Source organism: Agelaius phoeniceus, chromosome 18 (assembly GCF_051311805.1).
Source record: "Agelaius phoeniceus isolate bAgePho1 chromosome 18, bAgePho1.hap1, whole genome shotgun sequence".
NCBI lineage: Eukaryota > Metazoa > Chordata > Aves > Passeriformes > Icteridae > Agelaius > Agelaius phoeniceus.
This window is the reverse complement of record NC_135282.1, coordinates 36,766-59,154: the sequence shown is the minus strand read 5'-3', so window position 1 is coordinate 59,154 and position 22,389 is coordinate 36,766. Positions and strand designations below refer to the sequence as shown.

Genomic DNA, 22,389 nt, shown 5'->3' with positions numbered 1-22,389 from the left:
CACCTGCAGAACCAGTTCTGTTTGTTCTTGGAGATCTTTCATGCTACTGACCCATCCTCTTTTTTGCCCTCTTTGTTTCAGAGTTCGCACCTTCCCAAAAGAGTCCCACCTGGGCCACGACACTGTCCGAGCCCTGATGTACTATGCCCTGAAGGTCTGGAGTGACATCACTCCGCTGAATTTCCACGAAGTGGCCGGAAACAATGCTGACATCCAGATAGACTTCTCCAAAGCAGATCACAATGACGGCTATCCCTTTGACGGGCCTGGTGGGACGGTGGCACATGCTTTTTTCCCCGGAGACCATCACACAGCAGGGGACACTCATTTTGACGATGACGAATATTGGACCTTCCGATCATCAGGTAGGTCAGGGTGGGAGAGCTGCAGCCAAGCACAAGGGCTCACGATTTTCTCTTCCGCTCGGGTGGCTGGAGTGGTTTAGCCTCTGCCACACCTTCACCCTAGGCTTCAGGATCCCTGAAGTCATCTGATTGCTCTTGCTAGCAAAATCAACCCAGGCAGTGTTGAGGACACTCTTATGTTCCTGGAAGCCTCAATGGCATCTCATATTTCTCCTTATCCTGCCAGCAATTGCAGAGCTCCCCATTGCCCAACCACAGTCCCCGTCTCTTCTGAGACCTGGAAGGTTGCAGGTTGGGTATGCGGCTACTGGAGCTCTTGAATGGGGACTGCATTCTCTGACTTTGACACCTTTTGGGTGCCTTCACTGCCACATGTCCCAGTTCCCTATTTTTAAAGTATACTGTTAGCTGACCTACATATAAAGGGCTCTGTGTTGTGCTGGGAAAAAGGCCTAGTTTTTTCCTGACATCTCCTGTCTATTACCTAGCATCAGGATGGTTACAAGTTGCAGTTCTTTTCTTTTTTATCTTCATCTCATCTGGCCAAAGCAGAATTTTAATTAGCAGAGGGAATATCAGAGGCAAGTGTTCCTCAGTTGCAAAACCATCTGTGGGGATCAGGTCCCGAGCCTTTGTGTCAGGCATGTTTTGACAGAATGTCTTCTCTGCAGCCACCAGCTGCTAATTTATTTCTCGTTCCACCTCCTCCACCAGCCTCCTAGTGGGATCCTGCTGCCTCAGCTTAATGACTTTGTTTAAACCTGTCTTCTCTGAATCAAGCTAATACAAGCCCACCAGCTGACCTGCATCCATCCCCCTGAGTGTTCATGGGCAGAAGGGCTCACCGAGAGTGCTGGAAGAGGTCTTGAGATGAAGGTTAAAGGTCTGGACAGGCTGATCCTTGAGAATTATACCTGCTTCTTGTTTCATGCTCCTTGTTTCATGTTCCTAGCCCCAGCTGATGGCTCTTATCAGGAAGGAAAAAAAAAGCAGCAGTTTTGATCTGCAGACATACAGGGCAGAGACAAGCACTGTGGTCAGTAGATTGCCAGAGGGAATGTGTTAGTGATGGAGTCAGTTTTGCAGCTAGTGGTTGGGAGTGCTCATTGTGAAACAAACTCCGATGAAGGAGCGAGCTCAGAGCCAGCACTCCCACAGGGGTGCCCCTCCGAGCTCCACCAAGAGATGAGGGGATGAGCCTGCCAGCAAAAAGCTGCCCTCTATTTTGAAGATCTTAGAGCTATCTGAGCTTCATCTTTTATTTATTTTGTTCTCTCTACTGATTCAAAAACAACTTGGTAGGTGATATAAAAATATCCCCAAGGTTGTCAGTCTGGCATTAAAATGTCAGAGAGCATATGTCTTGTTCTCTCTTAGTGCCAGGGAAAACAGCACAGGTTATAAAAATCTCACCTGGTTACAGACCTTGTAAATAATAGTCATGAAGGAAAAGGCAAAATTCTGCAAAGACTATCTCCTCCCTGCTCTGGCACCCTGAGCCTGGTGAGGAGCACTAAGGGCTAGGCAGGATCAGCTACTTTTGTGCAAAATAGTAGCCATCGCAGATGGCAAAGAAGCCATCTCTTTTATCTCCAGTCTTTCTCAGGGAACGTGACACTCCCCTGAGCTCCACAGGGATCTTTCCAACTCATTGCTTCTTTATTACAATACTTGACATCATGATCTTCATAAGAACCACACTTAAAATCATTGCTGCCCTCTGGTATCTCTCTGCAGGACATTGCTGTGCAGAGAGGGGCAGCAATTACATGGACATGCGGCCCAGCCTGTCTAGAGCTGGGTGGTGGGAGTGCACCAAGCAGTCTCAGTCCCCTACAGCTGGGAGCAGCTCCTCCTTTGCTTTGGTAGCAGTGGCGTATGTTTGGAAATGAGCATTAACCCCTTACATGAGTGTCTCAGGCTCTGGAGATAGGATTGGTCTATATGTGGGTGTGGTGTGAGGCACTGGGGGTTGGATTGCAAATAGGGAAATTTGGGGAAAGAGAATATAGTAGAGATAGCCCAGACTGAAGGAAAAAAGTCATCAAAGCCTTGAGGTATTGATGTTCAACAATGTCTCCCTAACGCCCATTGTGGTGTGTGAGGATCAAAGTGTTTGCCAAAGGCGGCAGACACAAGAGCTGCAGCACAGGATGTGTAACAGGAGAAGATGGTAAATCCTCTAAAAACAAGCTGGACACAGTCACCTACGTGTGTCAGGGCACCAGTGAGATGAGCAGGTTGGTGGTCGGTAAGCAGATGAACATTCCTGCACTTGTGTGCATACAGGAAGGCTGAGGGATGGATTTGGCCGGGGCAGCATCGTGCAAGGCCAGGCAAGGAAAGCCCTGCGGGCAGGCAGGCACTGCCGGCACTCCCCAGCTCCTCGGCTCATGTCTTGGCTCATTGTCACAGGATGTGACGAGCTCCTGGCTGGTGGCTGCAGAAATCTGGTATTTTGGGCAATGCAAAAGCTGTGTCAGCAGCTGCAGCAGGCATGAGATGCAGGGAGTGACTGCTCTGGCCCAGCTTCTGCAGTGCCACTCAGCAAATGGTTCTGATGTGGTTGCTGTCTCAGCCCTTTTTTTTCTCAGGTGCCGACAGTGATTTGGAAATTAGAGGGGTGATACCCGGGCTGATGTAGGCTGAAGTCTGGCTTGCTTTCCATTTTCATATGATCCACCCCATTCTCTATCTGGAAAAAGAAAATTTTTTTAAACTTGACCTATTCCAAAGCTCTTCTTTCCAGTTTATTCAAGATAAACCTACACTTTCTCTTACTGCCCCTGCAGCCCACCCAAATCCTCCAATTACTCTCAGCACTCAGTGACTATTATTTCAATTTTATCCTTATCTCCAGACACTCATGGGATGGACCTATTTGCTGTAGCTGTCCATGAGTTTGGCCATGCCATCGGCTTGACCCACATCTCTGCCATAGAGTCTATCATGAGACCCTACTACCAAGGTCCAGTGGGAGATCCTCTGAAGTACGACCTGCCTTACGAGGACAAAGTCCGGATCTGGCAACTCTATGGTAAGTTTGTGTCCCTCAACTGGCTACAGCCTGTTCCTGCCATGGTAGGACACACTGGAATAGCTGTTCTCTGGGGTGAGTGGTGCTGGCAAGAAGGATGGTGTTCCCTCTTATTGCTTTTTTTCTACACAGGAGTCAGGGAATCTGTGTCCCCCACAGCCAAGCCTGAAGTAAGCAAAACAGATGATCATCCAATCCTGCCAGAGCTGCCAGAGAACCGCTCCACTGTCCCGTAAGTCAAATTCTTCCTTTCCTGCAAAGGATGTGTAGTAGTGAAGTTCTGCTTCATCCATATCTTTCCTGCTCACTCTGGCTTTGGTATTTCTCTCTGGATATTTTGCTAAAACTCAGTTTTTTTTATTCATATTAGTGGAAAGTTGTCACCATCACCCTTAGGTAAATTCATCCTTGCTGGAATTTTAAGCAAACTTCCTCAGCAGTATCCTGAATTGCAGAAGTATAACTTACCTAAATTGTTCCACAGTGAGCAACTGCCTAATGTACCTGAGGGCGTGAATATTGGAACAAGTGGACTGATAGCCTGACTCCAATGCAGGTTAACATTGGCAAAGGGCTGCTTACATGTGTCATCAAGCAACCAGCATGGCCTCATTAAGGGAAGTGCAGGACATAGCTCATTAATAAATGTTGACCAAGACAGCAGGACAGTTAAGAGAAGAAGGGACACTGAACAAAAAGGCAGGAGGTGATGGTCACACATTTTTGCCAGACACCAAAAGCCCCCCAGTTGAGAGCGGCAGAGATGGAGCAGGTCACCTTCACCTCGTGCGCCTTTTGTTTGAACATGCTGAGTGCCATTAGTTACATTTCTCCACACGTAGCTTCTAAAGGCGCTTGTCCACCAGGCTCCTTATGGCCACGTTTAGACCTAGATATAAGAGAGCCTTTCTCCCTGCTGTCGTAAGAGGCCACCATCTCATACCAGCAGCAAGAGCAGCAGGAAACTTGCTCATGTCATTCCCTTGTTCCTGCCTTGTATTCTGGGAGAGTAGATGGGGTTTGCCTCCACGTCTGTCATTTTGTGGTCAAAGAGGAAAGAAACTGGTGCTGGCAGCCCAGCAAAATTTTTCTATCTGTAGAATAGATTCATGCCTCCTTGTCATCCACAGGAGCTTTTCCGTGCATGTTCCCAGCATCCTCTCATCGTTCCTCCATCAGTCATCATTTCTTACGTGGGCTTTGTAGCTCTCTCAGTTCTTCATACTCTGTGCCTTCCCCATCCACCTTGTTAAAGCAGCTCAATATCTCAGCTGCCACTTGCCAGGTGGCTTTCACCAGGTAGATTTCACTGGACATCATATGTCTCCTCCAGGTCCCTCTGTTTAAGCTCAGCTGCTTTCTGCTTTGCAGCTCAGTCACCTCTCACTGGCAGTTTGGAGCTTAGCCCTGGAGCAGTGGCATCCTGAGCTGCTGGAGTGAGAGGCTGCTTGGCTGATTTCCATGTCCTGCTGCCCTGGGGTAGCTGGCCAAGCCACACTGTGCCACTGGGAGCAGGAAGCCAGCTCTCACCAGCTACAGAGCTGGTGAATGTAGAGCATGTCCTCGCTCGACTCTCAGCAACGGCTTCCCGTGGCCCAGGGTTGTCAGCCCAAGCTGTCTTCAGGCTGAGGTTTGCCCGAGCTCGCCTTGGAAATCCTTGTGCACGTGGCTGGGCTTGAGCATGAGGTGTGACAGATGGGCACAGCCTCTAGTCTTCTCCAGGAGCAGGGGTGATTCAGTCTGTGGGGTAGGAGGCGGGGGGGGGGACACAGCCCCTCACTGCCTGCCTGGGCCCTGCTCACCTGGGCATCTCTCCACAGGCTCAGGCGGGACGTGCCCAACAGGTGTAACACGCACTTCGATGCGGTGGCCCAGATCCGGGGAGAGGCTTTCTTCTTCAAAGGTGAGCACCAGGGGTCTGTGCCACCCTGCGGTGGCTTTGATGTGGCAGCACCAGAGGCAGGACAGTGTGGGATGGGAGTGGGTGGTGAGGATGAGCTGGCTGGGGTTTGTGGCCTGCTCCCACATACCCAGGGAGGCATCTCATACCTGAGTGTGTGGCCGGACTGATGACAATCCAGCACAGCAGTTTTTACTCCGATCCATCACACTGCACTGCCCGGTGAAGGACTAAAATCTGATAATTGTGCTACCTAAAAGTCAAAATTGAGGTCGAACCAAGGATAAGCAGAGCAGCAACAACACTCCACTGCTTTCTTTCTGGATAGCTCGAGCCTTCCTTTCCTTTCCTCCCACGCTTCACCTTCCCTAATTTTGCTTGCCGTACATCTCTCAAAGACAGTATGTACATAAATGAGGACCATCTGGTTTTGTGCCAGCGAACGCTTGCTGGCACTGTGTTCCCAGGATGCCCAGCTGTTGATGAGGATCCCATCGGTACCTTCTCAGCTGAGCAGAGCCTGTGTAGGCTGGACTCTCTGGGCTTGCTTTCTCACATTTCCAAGATGTAAAAATGCCCATGGGTGTTTCTTTGCATCCCTAGCCACCATTTGGCCACCCCAAAGCCATCCACCAGGTAAGCAGAAGCATTTTCTCCAGGGATGAGCAGCAGCGTCCTGGCATCTGGGTATCACAGCGTGAGCCTTGGGTCGCAGGCAAGAACAGCAAAAGGGCTCCAGAGAATTTGGTGTTGCCTGTGCCCTGAGGGAAGCACAATATGGGGACTGTTCCACAACATTATTTGTTCAGATGCCAGCTCCAAAAAGCTACAGCTAAGAAGGGAAACTCAAAGACATGAACTGGTGTCAGGATAAATGGCTGGCTGTCCCTCTGAGGGGAAAAACTGATGAAGTAAAGAGAAATCCATCTCGGTGTCTATTTTTGGAGATATTTATTGCAGGCCAAAAAGCAGATGTAAAGAGCACAGGGTCAGTGGATACCAGCTGCATGTCTGCCTCCAGCACTTTACTTGCAGCCTCCATTGTTGCCCCCCGAACCGTCCTGTGCGCCAAGGAGAGGGGATGTCACCTCTGGGGCAGAGTAAATAATCTCTAGTGCTGAGCTTTGTCCCTCGATAGACATTTTATTCTGAGCTGGTCCTGCTGGTTTCCTAGATGGAAAGAAGCCACTGCAAAGGCCCCAGGACTGGAGCTCCCCAGACCTCATAGGCTTGTTGTTTTGAAGGCAACGGTGGGTTCTCTGCTCTTTGGAATCACCACTTGCTGTGATGTAGGTGCTTCACCACAGACTCCCGAAGTTTTTAACACCTTTGGCCTGCGTGTGCGTCTGCATGGTGTGTGCAGCAGTCTTGCCAAAGGCACCCAAAGTCTGGATAGCGTGGAACACAGCTGGGTTCAAAATTAACTGAAATTAAAGAAAGCAATTGCCTCAACTTATCGTGCATATCTTGGTGCAGCAGGACCTCACGCTTGGCTTTTATCGTGTTCAGTTTTTCAGCTCAGAGGAGGGTTTAAATTGAGCTTTTTAAACAAATACGGGGTTAGGATTTTGGTTTTTAAATTATTCCTGCATGCTAATGGCAGCAGTTCTCCCATGGATCTGGCTTCGGCTGATGATCATCCATGCAACAGCAGCACTTTTGGTGAGCAGGCTGGGCTATGGCAGATCATGAGCCCAGGCAGACTGGGGCCGTCTCATTTAGCATTCCTTGCTACTTAAGTGCTTTATTTTCTTTCTTCTTCCTGATAGCTTATAAAAACCCAACCAAAGTCACCAACAGCTCAGGCTATTTATTCCTGACTTTTGGGGTAGATTTAAGGTTTTCCTGCTGCAGCAGCTCACATGCTGAGCCTATCATTTCCAAAGGGACAAAATGTCAAAAGTATCGAGGCTTCCTTTTGTGTCTCAAATGAGCCCAGGGAACTTGGAAGTTCAGATGTTGATCTGCTAAAGAGGGAATTAAGTTGAGCTGTATTTCTTGCTAAAAGGGTGGAAATCTGACCTTGTCTAGTGCCTTGCTAATTACAGATGCAGAGATCATCTTTAATTACATTTGTTTCCATTGATGTAAAATAGCCACCAAATTTGAATCCTCGGGATTTTTTATATTCTTAAAAGGATCTGTAATTATGGCAATTCCCACCATATTGGAATTTATTATTAATTTATGTTTCAGTAAGATAGAGTAAATATGCAAACTGGAGCAGAAGAACAAGAATATTATATAAATCCTTATAATTAGGGTAAAATTCCCTCTCTGTGGATGTTAAAGTGTTAGTATTTTGTGTCCTGCATTATTACCCTAAGACCTGATTTCCATAAAATTTTAAAAGCTGGTGTCACAATCTGCCAGCTCTGGAGAAAAAACTGAGTGTGTGGGGCATAGAAATCTGAAGATGCATCTTTGTTTTCTATTGCTTTCATGCAAGAAATTAATGCAAGACCAGATGCAAATAATGTGCAATAATTTCTAACGGGCAATGACAAATAGAAGACAAAGTTGAGAGTTGCCTCCTAAACATCTTGCTCTGGCTCACATCGCTCCATGGAGCTCTCTGGAGAAAACACAGCATGAAATGTGCTGCAAAAAGGCTGAGAATCCCAGAGCCAACACAGAGTTGGGTTTGGAGTTGTCCTTGAAAAGCATTAAGATTCCTCGGGAAATCCCATATAAGGCTCTTCCAGCAAGAAAAAGTTTGTCATCCTTCCCACAAAGGATAAATCTGTTTTCTTTTACACCATCCAAAATATTTCAGAAATCCCCAAAATACTCTTTCCTAGCTGGGGCAGTGCTGCTGCAGGTGTTGAAGTGCATTTGCCGGTACCACCAGCACATTCATCCTGGAAGCTCCACAGGACTGCAGTCTCTGCTTAGTATCCTGCAGCTCTAGATGGTATCAAAGTCCTTAACTGCCTCCTTCCCCACCTAAAGCCTTCCAGATCTATTCAGATGTTTTCCTCCTCCTTTATTTTCTCACTTCTTTTCTTCATTACAAAACAACCCATCTGGTATTTCTGTGTTTCACTGTAACATACCAGACATTTCCAAACATAAAAGCAGCTGGACATTTTGTGTGCAGGAAGTTGTGGCTGCTCCAGGAGAGGAGGAATAGGGATGTTTTCTTGGAAGTTCTTGCTTAAGGCTGTCAGTGCCTGGTCCCACCAGCTTGCAGGAGGTCCTGAGCAGAGAGGGAGGGAGGAGACGAAAGGCTCCTCTCTCCTGCCCCGGCTCAGCGGCACAGCCTCACGCTGTGGCCAGGAGTATAACAGCTCCAGCGCAATGTCCCGAGGATTATTTTAATCCAAAAAAGAAAGGGATTTCTTCTAATGACTGCTAGAAATAGAAAGCAGTTGCAGCTGCTGCTGGAAAGCAGGATGGCTCTAAATCATGGCTCCCATCTCACACGCTTTGCTTCCTGCTGCTGCTGCCCACCTGACACTCACCCCCCTGGGAAGGTGGGTTGAGTGTGGTTCAGTAATGTCCAGTCTATCCCTCCAGGCAAGTACTTCTGGAGACTGACTCGCAATAAGCACTTGGTCTCCCTCCAGCCGGCTCAGATTCACCGTTTCTGGCGGGGCTTGCCGCTCAACCTGGAGAGCCTAGACGCAGTCTACGAGAGAACCAGCGACCACAAGATTGTCTTCTTCAAAGGTGAGAGCCAACATGGTGCTGGAGGTATAGAATGCGGTGGTAGGCAGGAGACACCAGTGCCACATGTTAAGCATCTCGACTGCCAGTTTAGGCTATGAAACACATGTCATTTTATTCTGTGCTTGTTTCCTTTCCACAGGAGACAGATACTGGGTCTTCAAAGATAACAATGTGGAAGAAGGGTACCCACGGCCCATTTCGGACTTTGGCCTGCCCCCGGGAGGAATCGATGCTGCTTTCTCCTGGGCTCACAGTGACAAGACTTATTTCTTTAAGGACAATCTCTACTGGTGCTACGATGACCATGAGCGGAGGATGGATCCCGGCTATCCTTCAGAGGCCATCCCGTGGAAGGGAATACCCAACCCTTTAGATGATGCCATGAGGTGGTCAGATGGTGAGTCCATATGCCAGTTTAAAAAAGCACAGCAAAGAAAATCAGTGCTCTATTGAGCTGTAGCCCCTTCTACCCTGCCTGCCAACACAAACACTGAGCCCCTCACAGGATGTTCCTGGTGACTGGAAGCTGAAGAGAGAGGTGTGATTCCAGCCAGAACTCCCCATACTGCTCACTAGAGGACTTTGTAATTTTAAACAGGCACCAAAAATAAGGTGGGGGGATAATTGTTGCACTTTGTTAAAAGAACACAGTTGACATGCGATGTCACTGTTTTGCAGTGATTTTTATCCTATTACGGGCTGATTTGGTCCTCCCCGGTCTTGTTGTCATTGGATTTTTAGGTGCATATATGAGGATGCAGACAGAAAATACTTTTAAAGATGTTTTCCCAGAGTTATAACTTATTTTCTGATGAGATTTCTCAGTGGTTTCTTTCCCCTGAAAAGACCACAAAAATTTTGTCACAATCAGCTATTCACTCACAACAAAGTGGTACTTCCAGGGTTTATTTACTGGTGACCTAACAGTGTATTAGCAATCATTAAACCAGGCAGAGAGGAAGGCTACTTCCAGAGACTTTTCAAGCTGAATTTCCAAAGCTATTGAGAGTGACATTCCCATAGGTAGAAGTCCTCCTGAGCATGGAGCCTGCTTAGAGAATTCACAGCCTCCCAGTTCAGAGTGGAAAAAGTGCACGTGAAAGCAGAAGGTTCCCAGGGTCCTGTCAGGCTCAGGTTATTTTTCTGAGCCCAGGGTCAGCAGCACACACCTCAAGTCATTAATGAATAGTGGGGTCTCCAGCTTTACCATGCCTGATTACAAGAAGGAGAGTAGTGCATGATGTGTCCAGCTGTGGGTTCACAGGGCCTCGACCCTACACACCCACAAGTACTGGGAGACATAGCTGCTCCAGGACTCAGCACAGAAGAGGCAACAGCTCACCATCCACCTCCAACTGCTGGTGGCTCCTGGCTGAGGTGAGAGATCCTGCTCAGGCACAGAGTTACCTTCCCTTCTGGAGCATCCCTCCTGCAGCCAGAGGGGATATTGACAACAAGCAGTGATATCTCATGTGCCTCTGCTCCCTGGGCCTCAGCTGGGGTGGGAACGCTCCTCTGCTGCTCCAAGTGCTCCTTTGACCTTTCTCTGGGACGCCAACCACCGCCACTCACCTCGTGTTTGGGTTTTGGTGTCTTTGCAGGTGCAAGTTACTTCTTCAAGGGCAAGGAGTACTGGAAGGTGCTGGACAGTGATCTGGAGGTGCAGCCCGGGTACCCACAGTCCATCGCCAGGGACTGGCTGGTGTGCAATGACATGCAGGCTGACGCCCCCGAGGCAGCCGGGAGCAGCAGGACTGGGGCGCGCTCCAAGCCGGGACAGCACGACGAGAGCCGCTCGAAGAACCGTTACGAGGTCTGCTCCTGCACCTCGGGCACCCCATCCCTGCGCTCTCACCCCATACCGAGACTGACTGCCAGCCTCGTGCTGGCTGTGTGGACAGCAGCACTGGTCTGTGTGGCCCTCTGACGGCTCATCTCACCAGCAGATCAACACCATGGTGCTCCGGGATACAGCTCCGTGATTGCTAATTGTTGCAAGCAGAAAAAAAACATTCCTAAGAACATGCCAGTGAAGGGTTTGAATTCTCCATGAGAAATGAACAGTGATTTTGTTTTGGGATTTTCTTTCTTCTTAATTTTAGTTTAAAGGTCTAATAACAGAGTTGAGTTCTGCATCTTCTTATTCCCCCATCCGGTTAAAGATAAGAGCAGCCTTATGTTGAATTTAGAAATGCTTCATAGAGATGTGTTGCTCTGGATGTTTAAACACAGCAAACAAGGGAGGGGAGAGCTCCCGGGATGGAGTGGGGACAGAAGAGATGCTGCTGAGATAGATGGCGACAGAAAGGCAGCCAGCAGGAGGTGGTAGTTGTGTGCTGAGACAATGTACACATCCCATTGGATGTACTAGGTAGAAGAAACCGTGACTCCACTAAGATTAACTGCAAGGTGATCATTATTTACTGTCAAGCCTGCTGTAGTCACTGGTGTCTGGGTAACCTGTATCAGTTTCTATGGGTCAGAAACACCTTTGCCTTTCAGAAGGCGCTGCAGCTTATCTTTGTATACGAGTCATTGTAATTTAACAATTTCTCTAATAAACCTTGGCCGCCTACATGGAGATCTCCCGGTCCTGTGCCACATCAAGCCTGATACCTGCAGCAAGGTACTGTCGGCTGAGGCTCGTAGCAGCCTTGCCTCTGGATGAGGGCAGTGCAGCCAAATGAGATGCAGTTACAACCACTGCCCCAGACTAATCTGTGCACACAAACTCCTGGTCTCACAGAAATCCTGTGTCAGGTTGGCCTTATGTTTTGGGAGGAATCAAGATTGCATTTGTTTGTGACTCTGCCATACCTGGCCGTGCTGCACACGATGGGCTGGAGCAGGGAAGATGCTGTGTGGTCAGCTCAAATTCCTTTTGATGCCTCTGACAGGAGTTTGGAATGGCAGAAGCCAGGGTCAAGTGCTGCCTTAGGATGCTCCTGTTTGTATTTATTCCTCACCGTTTATCAATTTTCCGTGGTATGATTTGGGCATTTGAGAGTCCTTGAAAATAGTGAGTGAAAACTTGGATGAGATGTCAAAGAAGCCAGGGTCCTCGAGTCTGCTGTTGTCAAGGTGCTGTTGTCATGGGCGGAGACCACTGGGACACAGTCTTCTCTGCCTTGCTTCTGCAAAGCTCCCGCACAAATGTCTTTTGCTGGCGTGCCGAGGCCAGCTTCTCGGGGAGACACGGAGCAGACAGTGTCACTGCGGGACCCAAGGCTGCTGCAGTGGCCCTGGTGCTAGGTGTAACACAAAGCCCTCTGTGGCACAGCAGGAAAGGCAGGAAAAGCGCACAGTTGCATCCTGACAAAAAGAGGGGGGTCACCTTGAGTTTCCCTCTGCTATTTGCATTTTTGAATTGTCCCAAGCACTCACAGGTGTGCTATAATGTGATTTTATGGGTCATGACTCAATGAAACATCCCATTAAACCACTAAATAGCCTTTAAAAACATACAAGCAAAAGAATCTCTGGCATACAGCTCCCTCTGCTGAGTGAAGCTGTCTCTGTGGTTCAGAGCAGCTCCCCATCCCACCTCTGCCAGTCGAGCCAAGCAGAGGTTGCTGGGGCTGTGGGAGATGTGAAGTTCCTCTGATTGATTCCCATTGCATTTCTTTCTCTTCAGTCATGAAGACACAGCTTTTAGTCCTTGAGTCTAAACGTCAGCATGTTACAGATTCCTCTTGGAGCTGTAGCCAAGTAGCAGAAGACCCCCTCTTTCCAGTCCTGGAGCACTCGATTGTTCATCTGTTGAGCTTGGAAGAGTCACGCTGGACATGAAATTGCCAAGAAGCTACACTTGCAGTAGCAATTGGAACGAAAAGCAGTGGAAGCTGTTCACTGTCTGCTTGTTCCCCATATTTCCCTCAATCCTCTGGAGCTCCAGGTCACCAGACATCAGCTTTGCTTTTCCAGCAACGTTTTTGCTGAAGGGTTTCTAAATGGGGTGGTGGGCTTTTCCTGGGAATGAGAGGCAGGCACAGTCAGGGGTATATTAGCCCCAGCCTTTGCTAAGGGGCTTCATTCCCTCTCTGGGATCAGCTGGGATAAGAGCTCCTCTCATTTCAGTGCAGAAGCTCTTTCAGCTTATCTCAGCTTGTTTTCAGTAGGTGCTTTTGGGTATCTAAAGCAACAGAGATTTGGAAAACACTGTAAAGCATTGAACACAGGGAGTATTTAAGTTCATGATTTAGGGTTGTGTGTTTAGGGGTGTTAAGGTGATTTTATAATTTCTGGTTTTGTTCTTGTTTGGGTTTTTTTTTGTTTTGTTTTTTTAGGTTTTTTTTAGGAGGAGCACAACTTCCTGAAAATACAGGTTGTGTCAAGTACAACAGAGTTTTTCAGCAGATTCATCGTGTCACAAAAGAGATCTACCCTGTGTCGAAGATGATGTTTGAGATTGAGGCTTCAGATGAGGTGAGGATTGTGACTAGGAGAAAGAGGGGGTGAACAGGGTACCCAGTTAAGGGATATTGTGGGGTGTTTTGAAGGCAGCAGGGTGAGAAATAGTGTTGATTTGAGTTCTGCATCTTTTTACAAGGCTTTTCACAGGCATAGCAGAGGCATTCACTTGTCTCACAGCACAGAGATTCATCTACTGCACTCACAGAAATGTCATGTAGCTTTGCCTCTCTCTAACCCAGGTGCCACTCATAATAACATCCAGAGTCTTGGACTCAGGATGAAGCTGGAGACTTGAGGATCCCAGCACACTTAGGAGAGGATAAGTAGCTGACTTGATGGGATTTGGCCCTAGGAGGGAGAGCCAGGCTGTAGCCATGATATTTTCTGAAAAATCCTTTCCTTAGCATTTTTTCTCCTGAGAAGCTGAGAGGCCTCCGGAACAAAATGTAAACAATGATTATCTGCTGCTGTGGAATGCAACAGGCGCATCTGTGATTGGTCTCATGCGGTTGTTTCTAATTAATGGCCAATCACAGTCAGCTGGCTTGGACTCTCTGTCCGAGACACAAGCCTTTGTTATTATTCTTTCTTTTTCTATTCTTATCTAGGCTTCTGATGAAATCCTTTCTTTTATTCTTTTAGTATAGTTTTAATATAATATACATAATAAAATAATAAATCAAGCCTTCTGAAACATGGAGTCAACTCCTCGTCTCTTCCCTCATCCTAAGACTCCTGTGAACACTGTCACACCAGGCTGTGATGGAGGAGCAGGTGAGTGGGGAATGGGGGGGGGGGGGTCATGCTGGATTACTCTCCCCCAAGAGGGACCAAAAGCTGCCAGAAAATTCACACGGAGGGATGGGTGTAGAACACCAAAACCTGTCAAGTTTTTCGTTTTTATAGGTATTGGCAAAGAATTGGAATTTATCTCTAAAACCATTTGGAAAGAATCTATCCGTTCTATTGTATACAGGAATGTAGGAAATTCTGACTAGAGATGCGTAGTCGTTTTGAAACCAATGTTATAACGTTTTTACCTAGGAATGAACCAATCAAGTGCCCTTAAACCGTAGGAACAGCTGCTGGGGCTGAAGGGAATAAATACAAAAGGCTCTCCGGCAGCTTCGGCCTCCGTTCCCTGCCTGCCCCAAGGTGCGTCCAGCCCGGCCCGGGCAGGGGGGCGGTGCTGCCACCTTGTGGGCACAGAACGGTACTGTGCACAGAGAGGAGCGGTGAAGCACAGTTAGGGGTGCAAAGGGGCGTGGCCGGGCTTGAGTGGCCGCCGTGCGGGGCCGTGGCTGGGAAGAACGACAGCGGCGGGGCCGGTTTCGGCGGGCGGCGGAGGCGCGGAGGGGACAGAGCTGCCATTTCAAGACGGCGAAGCGCCCGCGTAGCAGGACCCTGCCTGAGCCGGGTCGGGCTCCAGCCACACTCAAGATGGCGCCGCGGGAGGACTCCGGCAGAGGCGTCGCCGCCACTCCCTGCCGCGGTTCGCGGGGCTCCGGTGCCGCTGACCCCGCCACCCGTTTTCTCCCGCCGGGAAAAGCAGCAGAAAATGGCACCGAGAGCGCGGGATCGGCGTCGGGACCGGGTTGAGGCAGCCGGCAAGAGAAACGCCTGTGTGAGGAGCGGGGGATGTTTAAGGGTACCGCAACAAAGATGGTGGCTCGGCCGGGAGTGGCTTCTGCCAGTACCAAAGATTGCGGAGAGGAAATCCAGGAGAAATGGCTGCTGGCATCCTGGGCTTGCCAGGCAGGTTTTGTACTTGATTGCAAGGCAGTTTTCCTGCCTCTGCAGGGGGTGAAAACGGGAAAGGGGTGACAAAAAAAGGTCACTTTTTACGCCACATCCAAGATGGCGGCTCAGGGCGGCACTCACTTGCCCTTGCAATGATTGCGGCAGTGTGCTCATGCGCCTTGGGTAGGGAGAAGGGAGGACGGTACGGGAAATAGCCCGCTCCGTCTGATCGGAAAAGTGCTTTCTCCTGGGTCTGGGCGGCATTGAGGTCACGAGTTCCAAATTATCCTTGTGCCTCTCCTGTTGTGACTAAGTCGGTGTTCCCTGAGTGGCTGCAGCTCCCTGCGTGTGGAGGGAAGAAGCCTGTGCTGGAGAATGGGAGGAAGGTCCCTGCTGGTTGCTGTGTCCTCGGTGGGCACAGAACTCTGGCCAGGTGGCTTGGTGAGTATTGAAAATGTGAAAAATGCGTATTTTGTGATTGTCTTTTCTCAAATATTAAAATGAATATTATATGTGTTTTGTTAGAAAGTAATGCTGTATTAATTCTCTTAAGTAGTGTGTTAAATATAGTTTTAGGTTATAACAAAATGTTAAAGTAGAAACTATGCTATGTAGGAGACTTTTTTTAAAGAAAGGACTCGAAGCGAGATAGCAGTCACAGGACACCTAAATCTTTCAGAGAAAAAGAATTTATTGCCCTCTGATCAGAAGAAACAAACTTCTTCCCGCCTCCAAGGCGCTGTTAGGATTCAGAGGAAGAAGTTGATGATGACCAGACAGAATCCTGTGTTTGAATGGAGTTTATGCATCATGTATGAAGTGTATGACTATGCAACAGGCTATTGCTTTTAAGGGTTAATCCTTTGTTAATGGGGGTCCTTTTTCGGGCTCGTGCTGCCCGGGAAAAGGTACCCGGATGTCCGTAACTCTTTGTCTCTATTGTCTCATATTTAATTTAATTTGTCCAAATTATTATTACTCTAATTGTATTACTATTTTTATAACCATTTAATTACTGTTAAATTTTTAAAATTTTAAAAACAAGTGATTGGCGTTTTTCACAGGATCAATCCTGCTTCCTTTTCACTGAATTGTTGTAATGAGTCATCAGCTTTTAGCCAGCCTCAGTTCAGTTTCTTTTTCACGAATTTTTTGGTTGTTTTGATCCTGAACTTGCCAAACCCTTAAGTTTGCTAAATTAACCCTGAGAAGGTTCTACAAGCCAATGCTGAGGGGATTGGGGATTGGATAGTTAGGATCTTATGGCCCTTCAAGGGTTGGGTTCACCCCCTGATTTTGGTGCCAAGGGAAACTCCAAGTTAACACGGATCAAAATAGGAGACAGTTCCCTCATCAAAGTCAGCTTTCCAAACCTCTGTTCAGGATCCAAAAGAAATGGGAATGCCCTTGGCAAAAAAGGTGCTTTTGAGACCAAGCAAGCTTAAAATGCCTGTAAGCGGGAAATCCAGGAGAAATGGCTGCTGGCATCCTGGGCTTGCCAGGCAGGTTTTGTACTTGATTGCAAGGCAGTTTTCCTGCCTCTGCATGGGGTAGCACCTGCATCCCACTGGAAAGGGGAGGGAAATAATTCCCCTCCTTCCCTGGCCCAGCCCTGGAGTGGGAGCAGCTTATCCTGGAGTTATCCTGCTCCTGCCCAGCATCTCTCTGGTACCGTCATGTGCTTCCCAAGCCCCCAGCACTGATGGATCTAAACAAGGAGAACAATCCCTGTTCCTTCTCCATCCTTGATGTTCCTGGGCCCTGCATCTCCCTGGCTATTCCCTGTCTGACTCCTCATCTCCATCCCACCTTCTCCTGGTCACATCTGAGCCTGAGATGTGTTTAGCAGCAAATCCATTCCTTTAAAGGAAGCCCAGTACAAAGAGCAACCAGCTGCAGGTAAGTCTTCCTGCATTTCATTTTTCTCTGTCTGCAGGCTCTGTCTTCCTGCATTTCATTTTTCTCTGTCCAGTTTTGGAAGGTTTCTCTCCATGCTTTCCCATGACCCAGATGTGTCCCTTCCTTTGTCCAGATCCAGTGCCAAAGGATTAAACAACTGATGAGTGGGGTCTGGGATGAGAATGGTTCTGCTAAAATTAGGGAAAGAATGCTAGAAGAAAAATGAGCTTCCTTTGAATGTCTGGAATAAAAACACTGGGACAGGGCACTTTTTAATTCAATTTGGTGCCACCTCCCCTTTTTTTATGGCTAAAACTCCATGGTGAGCAATCCAAGCCAAAAGATGAAATGCAGGAGTCTTTGATTCTGCAGTGAGCTTAACTTCCCTTTTCTCCTCTCTTTCAGGACAGGGAGAACCACTGAACTTGTCCTGGCCTTGCCAAGGTGTTTGAGCTGCCAAACCCAAACTGGAATTTACTTGGAATAAGCTTCTTCCCCAAGAGGGATTTCAATCTCATGCACAAAGAGGAGAAGACATTAATGCAGCGTTGAGACAGCTCCTTGCTGAGAGCAGTGGTTTTAAGGTTAAGGCCCTTGATTATCTGGGAGGGTGAAACCTCTGTGTTCAACCCTCTGGGATCATCACCTTGGGCTTCCTGTGCTTCTCAAGCTCTCAAAGTAAAATTGACCTACCAAACTCATCTTTGTCTCAATCCTAATCCCTGCATCGTCCTTCAGGTGTATTTCCTCACAATGAAATTTGAGTAGAAAATGCTTTAGGAAATGCTTTTCAGCCCCTTCTTCCCCAAAGGCCCAATCTGCTTTAATTAGGAATGCTCTTCAAGCACAAGGTTTGGATGCAGCCAGTGAGACTCACATTTCAGAAGGACCATCAATGGTCTGATAAAGACACAGCGCTTTCAAGCAGGCTGCTGGACTGAGGAGGATATTTGAAACCTGTTGACATGCAGTTCTAGCAGAAGTGCAAAATGAAATGTAATGTAGTAGCACTGGAAAATGAAATGCTGTTAGACAAGGCTGCTCCCCAAATTGGCTCTGCCTGGATCCACCTGCCCTGCAGCACAGCCTTCTCCCTTTCTCCTCACTGCCCTCTGCTCAGCACCAACCCAAACCTGGGCTATTTCAATTCCTGTCAGACACAGAGCAGCTGATGGGCAGCAAATGCAGCCTTCCCAAAGTGGCTGCCCATGACCTGGCCCGCAGGGCAGAGCTCAGGGAGGAGGTGGCAGCTTCCTCAGTGGCTTTTCATGTCCTCTCTCTGCCGTGCAGACACTGGCATGCATGGCACGGCTCTGTTTTGGCAGCCAGTCCCTTGGCAGGGCTGTGTGAGCACAGGCTGAGCACAGGATGAACTCTCTCCTCCTTGCTGTGACACGTGGGCTGGCAGGGATGACACAGTGACCTTGGCCAGCCGATGCTGCCTGTGCCATCACCTGGCACTGACGTGTTTGATGAAAATCCTTTTGCTGGGACTTTTCTCCTGAGAAGCCTCAACAGAAATGGAACCAGTAACAATCTGCTGGCTGTGGAATGTGGGCTGGAGATGGTTTAGCAACAGGGGCATCTTGGATTGGTCTCCTGTGCATTGTTTCTAATTGATGACCAATCACGGTCCAGCTGCATCGGGGCTGTGAGCAGTCCCAGGTTTTTATTATTCATTCCTTTCCAGCTTTCTGATGTCTCCTTGCTCTTTTAGTATAGTTCTAATATCTCATTTTCTTTTAGTATAATAGAGACCATAAAATAACATTTCAGCCTTCTGAAAGGTGTAGTCAAGATTCTCGTCTCTTCCCTTGTCCTGGGGACCCTCAAACACCACCACAATCACCGGCCGAGCGGGTTTGTGCGAGCCTCTCAGTAACCCTCGGCCAGTCCCGAGTCGGCAGACACCGAGGGGGCAGCCCCGACAGGGCTGAGAGCGAGGGCACCTGGGCTGGGGGGAGACACTTCCTGTGCCCCGAGGGTACTGAGGGCACCTGGGCTGGGCGCCTTTGCAGCAGAAGAGACACCAGAGACATTGGTAGATGATAAAGGGCCGACTCTCAGCAGGGGTTAATCCAAGGCTTTATTAGGAGTCCCAAAGGAGCTCCTGCACCTCAGGGGGCCTCCTGCCGAGAGCCCCGGGAGATGTGCCAAGGTTACATTTAAAGGGAGGTGGAAACCAAAAGTAGATAACATTTTACCAACCATTAAGTGACCCTAAGGGATGGATGCTGGGGGATAGACATATAGGACAGCGTATGGGGCAAGGCTTGGGGGGCTGACTCCCAGCCTCTGGCTCATCACTCGATGATTTGGACTGAAACTTCTGCATGGAGGGGATGGGAGGCTGAGTGATTGACAGAGAGCCAGGGTGGGGGTTTGGGGATGATCTCATCCCGGGGGAGGGATAACACAGGTAGAAGGAGTGGGGTACAGTGTGGGATAAACCATTTGGGAAAAATATGGGGATACAAAACAAAATTACTTCAAAGTATTGCAAAGTATAAAAATGCACTACAGCAGGTTTGGGCAGCACCAAATAAAATGTAATAAAATGCTTTAAAAATAAAAATTAAATAAAATTTAAAAAACAAAATTAATTTAAAATAAATGAAAAAAAACCAAAAAACTGTAAAGTGCAGTAAAGTGCTGTAAGAGTTCCATAAAAGGTAGTGCTGTAATGCAAGACCCTCAAACACCACCACAATCACCAGCTTGAGATGGTCTGGGCAGCACCAAATAAAAAAAAATAAAAAGCTTTAAAAATAGAAAAATTAAAAAAAAAAAATTAAAAAAATAAAATACAAACTCTAAAAATAAAAAAAATAAAAAATAAAAATTAAATAAAAAGATAATAAAAAAATAAAATAGGTGCATTAAAAAAGAAAAATTAAAAATTAAAATTAAATAAAAAATAAAATAAGAAAAATAAAATATATGCTTTAAAAATAGAAAAATTTAAAATAAAATTAGAAAAATAAAATGAAAAGCTTTAAAAATAAAAAAAGTAAAAATAAAAACTTAAAAATAAAATAAGAAAAATAAAATAAATGCTTTAAAAATAGAAAAATTAAAAATTAAAACAAAAATAAAGTTAGAAAAATAAAATAAGCTTTAAAAATAGAAAAATTAAAAATAATAAGTAAATAAAAAATAAAATTAGAAAATTAAAATGAAAAACTTTAAAAATAGAAAAATTAAAAAGAAAAATTATATAAAAAATAAAATTAGAAAAATAAAATGAAAAGCTTTAAAAATAGAAAAATTAAAAATAAAATTAGAAAAATAAAATTAAAAAAATAAAATTAAAAGCTTTAAAACTAGAAAAATTAAAAATAATAAGTAAATAAAAAAATTAGAAAAATACAATGAAAAGCTTTAAAAATAGAAAAATTAAAAATAAAAATTAAATAAAAAATAAAATTAGAAAAATACAATGAAAAGCTTTAAAAATAGAAAAATTAAAAATAATAAGTAAATAAAAAATTAAATTAGAAAAATAAAATGAAAAGCTTTAAAAATAAAAAAATTAAAATTAAAAAAAATAAAAAAAACTTTTATAAAATAAAAAACTAAAAATAAAAATTAAATAAAAAATAAAATTAGAAAAATAAAATAAAAAGCTTTAAAAATAGAAAAATTAAAAAAAATAAAATAAGAAACATAAATGCTTTAAAAATAGAAAAATTAAAACTAAAAATTAAATGAAAGATAAAATTAGAAAAATAAAATAAAAGCTTTAAAAATAGAAAAATTAAGAATTAAATAAAAAATAAAATTTAAAAAATATAAAAAAACTTTTATAAAATAAAAAAAATTAAAACTAAAAATTAAATAAAAAATAAAATTAGAAAAATAAAAAAATGCTATAAAAATAGAGAAATTAAAACTAAAAATTAAATAAATAAAATTAGAAAAATAAAATAAAAGCTTTAAAAATAGAAAAATTAAGAATTAAATAAAAAATAAAATTAAAAAAAATATAGAAAACTTTTATAAAATTAAAAAAATTAAAAATAAAAATTAAATAAAAAATAAAACTAGAAAAATAAAAGCTTTAAAAATAGAAAAAAATAAAAATAAAAATTAAATAAATAAAATTAGAAAAATAAAATAAAAGCTTTAAAAATAGAAAAATTAAGAATTAAATAAAAAATAAAATTAAAAAAAATATAAAAAACTTTTATAAAATTAAAAAAATTAAAAATAAAAATTAAATAAAAAATAAAACTAGAAAAATAAAAGCTTTAAAAATAGAAAAAAATAAAAATAAAAATTAAATAAAAAATAAAATTAAAAAAATAAAAGCTTTAAAAATAGAAAAATTAAAAAAAAAATTAAATAAAATGAAATTAAAAAATAAAATAAAAGCTTTTAGAATGGCAAAATTACAATAAAAATTAAATAAAAATAAAAATAGAAAAATAAAAAGCTTTAAAAATAGAAAAATTAAAAAAAAATTAAATAAAAAAAAAAAAATAAATAAAATAAAAAGATGACAAATGAAAAATAAAAATTAAATAAAAAATAAAATAAAAAAATAAAAGCTTTAAAAATAGAAAAATTAAAAATAAAGATTAAATAAAAATAAAATTAGAAAAATAAAAGCATTTGAATTAGAAGAATTAAAAATAAAGATTAAATAAAAATCAAATTAAAAATAAAAGCTTTAAAAATAGAAAAATTAAAAATAAGAATTAAATAAAAAGAAAATTAGAAAAATAAAATAAAAAGCTTTAAAAATGGAAAAACTAAAAATTAAAATTATATAAAAAATAAAATTAAAAAATGGAAAAAAAAAGTTTAAAATTAAATAAAAAATAAAATTAAAAAATCGAAAAATTAAAAATTAAAATTAAATAAAAAATAAAATTAAAAAAATAAATGCTTTAAAAATGGAAAAATTAAAAATAAAAATTATATTAAAAATAAAATTAGAAAAATAAAATTAATTACAAATAAATGAAAAAAAAAAACCGTAAAGTGCTGCAAACTGCCGTAAAGCGCGACTGTCGTAAAAGGTGCCGTAAAGCGCGACTGTCGTAAAAGGTGCCGTAAAGCGCGACTGTCGTAAAACTGCCGTAAAGCGCGACTGTCGCAAAAGGTGCCGTAAAGCGCGACTGTCGTAAAACTGCCGTAAAGCGCGGCTGTCGCAAAAGGTGCCGTAAAGCGCGACTGTCGTAAAAGGTGCCGTAAAGCGCGACTGTCGCAAAAAGGTGCCGTAAAGCGCGACTGTCGTAAAAGGTGCCGTAAAGCGCGACTGTCGTAAAAGGTGCCGTAAAGCGCGACTGTCGTAAAACTGCCGTAAAGTGCGACTGTCGTAAAAGGTGCCGTAAAGCGCGACTGTCGTAAAACTGCCG

The 22,389-nt window shown here is 44.4% G+C and overlaps 1 protein-coding gene and 1 long non-coding RNA gene across 4 annotated transcripts in view; both read left to right on the top strand.

The window, feature by feature from the left end:
* The window catches only part of MMP17 (matrix metallopeptidase 17), a 53,572-nt gene extending 42,017 nt beyond the window's left edge, over window positions 1-11,555 (top strand). For all 3 annotated transcript variants that reach the window (XM_077187619.1, XM_077187620.1, XM_054645804.2), the window contains 7 exons: window positions 82-365; window positions 3,226-3,402; window positions 3,535-3,634; window positions 5,223-5,305; window positions 8,822-8,974; window positions 9,114-9,371; window positions 10,576-11,555. In XM_077187619.1, coding sequence (XP_077043734.1) covers window positions 82-365; window positions 3,226-3,402; window positions 3,535-3,634; window positions 5,223-5,305; window positions 8,822-8,974; window positions 9,114-9,371; window positions 10,576-10,901 — 1,381 coding nt within the window. In that variant the 3' untranslated portion in view covers window positions 10,902-11,555. The remainder of the gene's footprint in view (window positions 1-81; window positions 366-3,225; window positions 3,403-3,534; window positions 3,635-5,222; window positions 5,306-8,821; window positions 8,975-9,113; window positions 9,372-10,575) is intronic.
* A 2,639-nt stretch (window positions 11,556-14,194) lies between these two features.
* On the top strand, window positions 14,195-18,812 carry LOC143695433 (uncharacterized). The gene is made up of 2 exons (XR_013184593.1): window positions 14,195-15,568; window positions 17,432-18,812. It is a non-coding gene; the product is annotated as an uncharacterized LOC143695433 (long non-coding RNA).
* The last annotated feature ends 3,577 nt before the right edge of the window (window positions 18,813-22,389 follow it).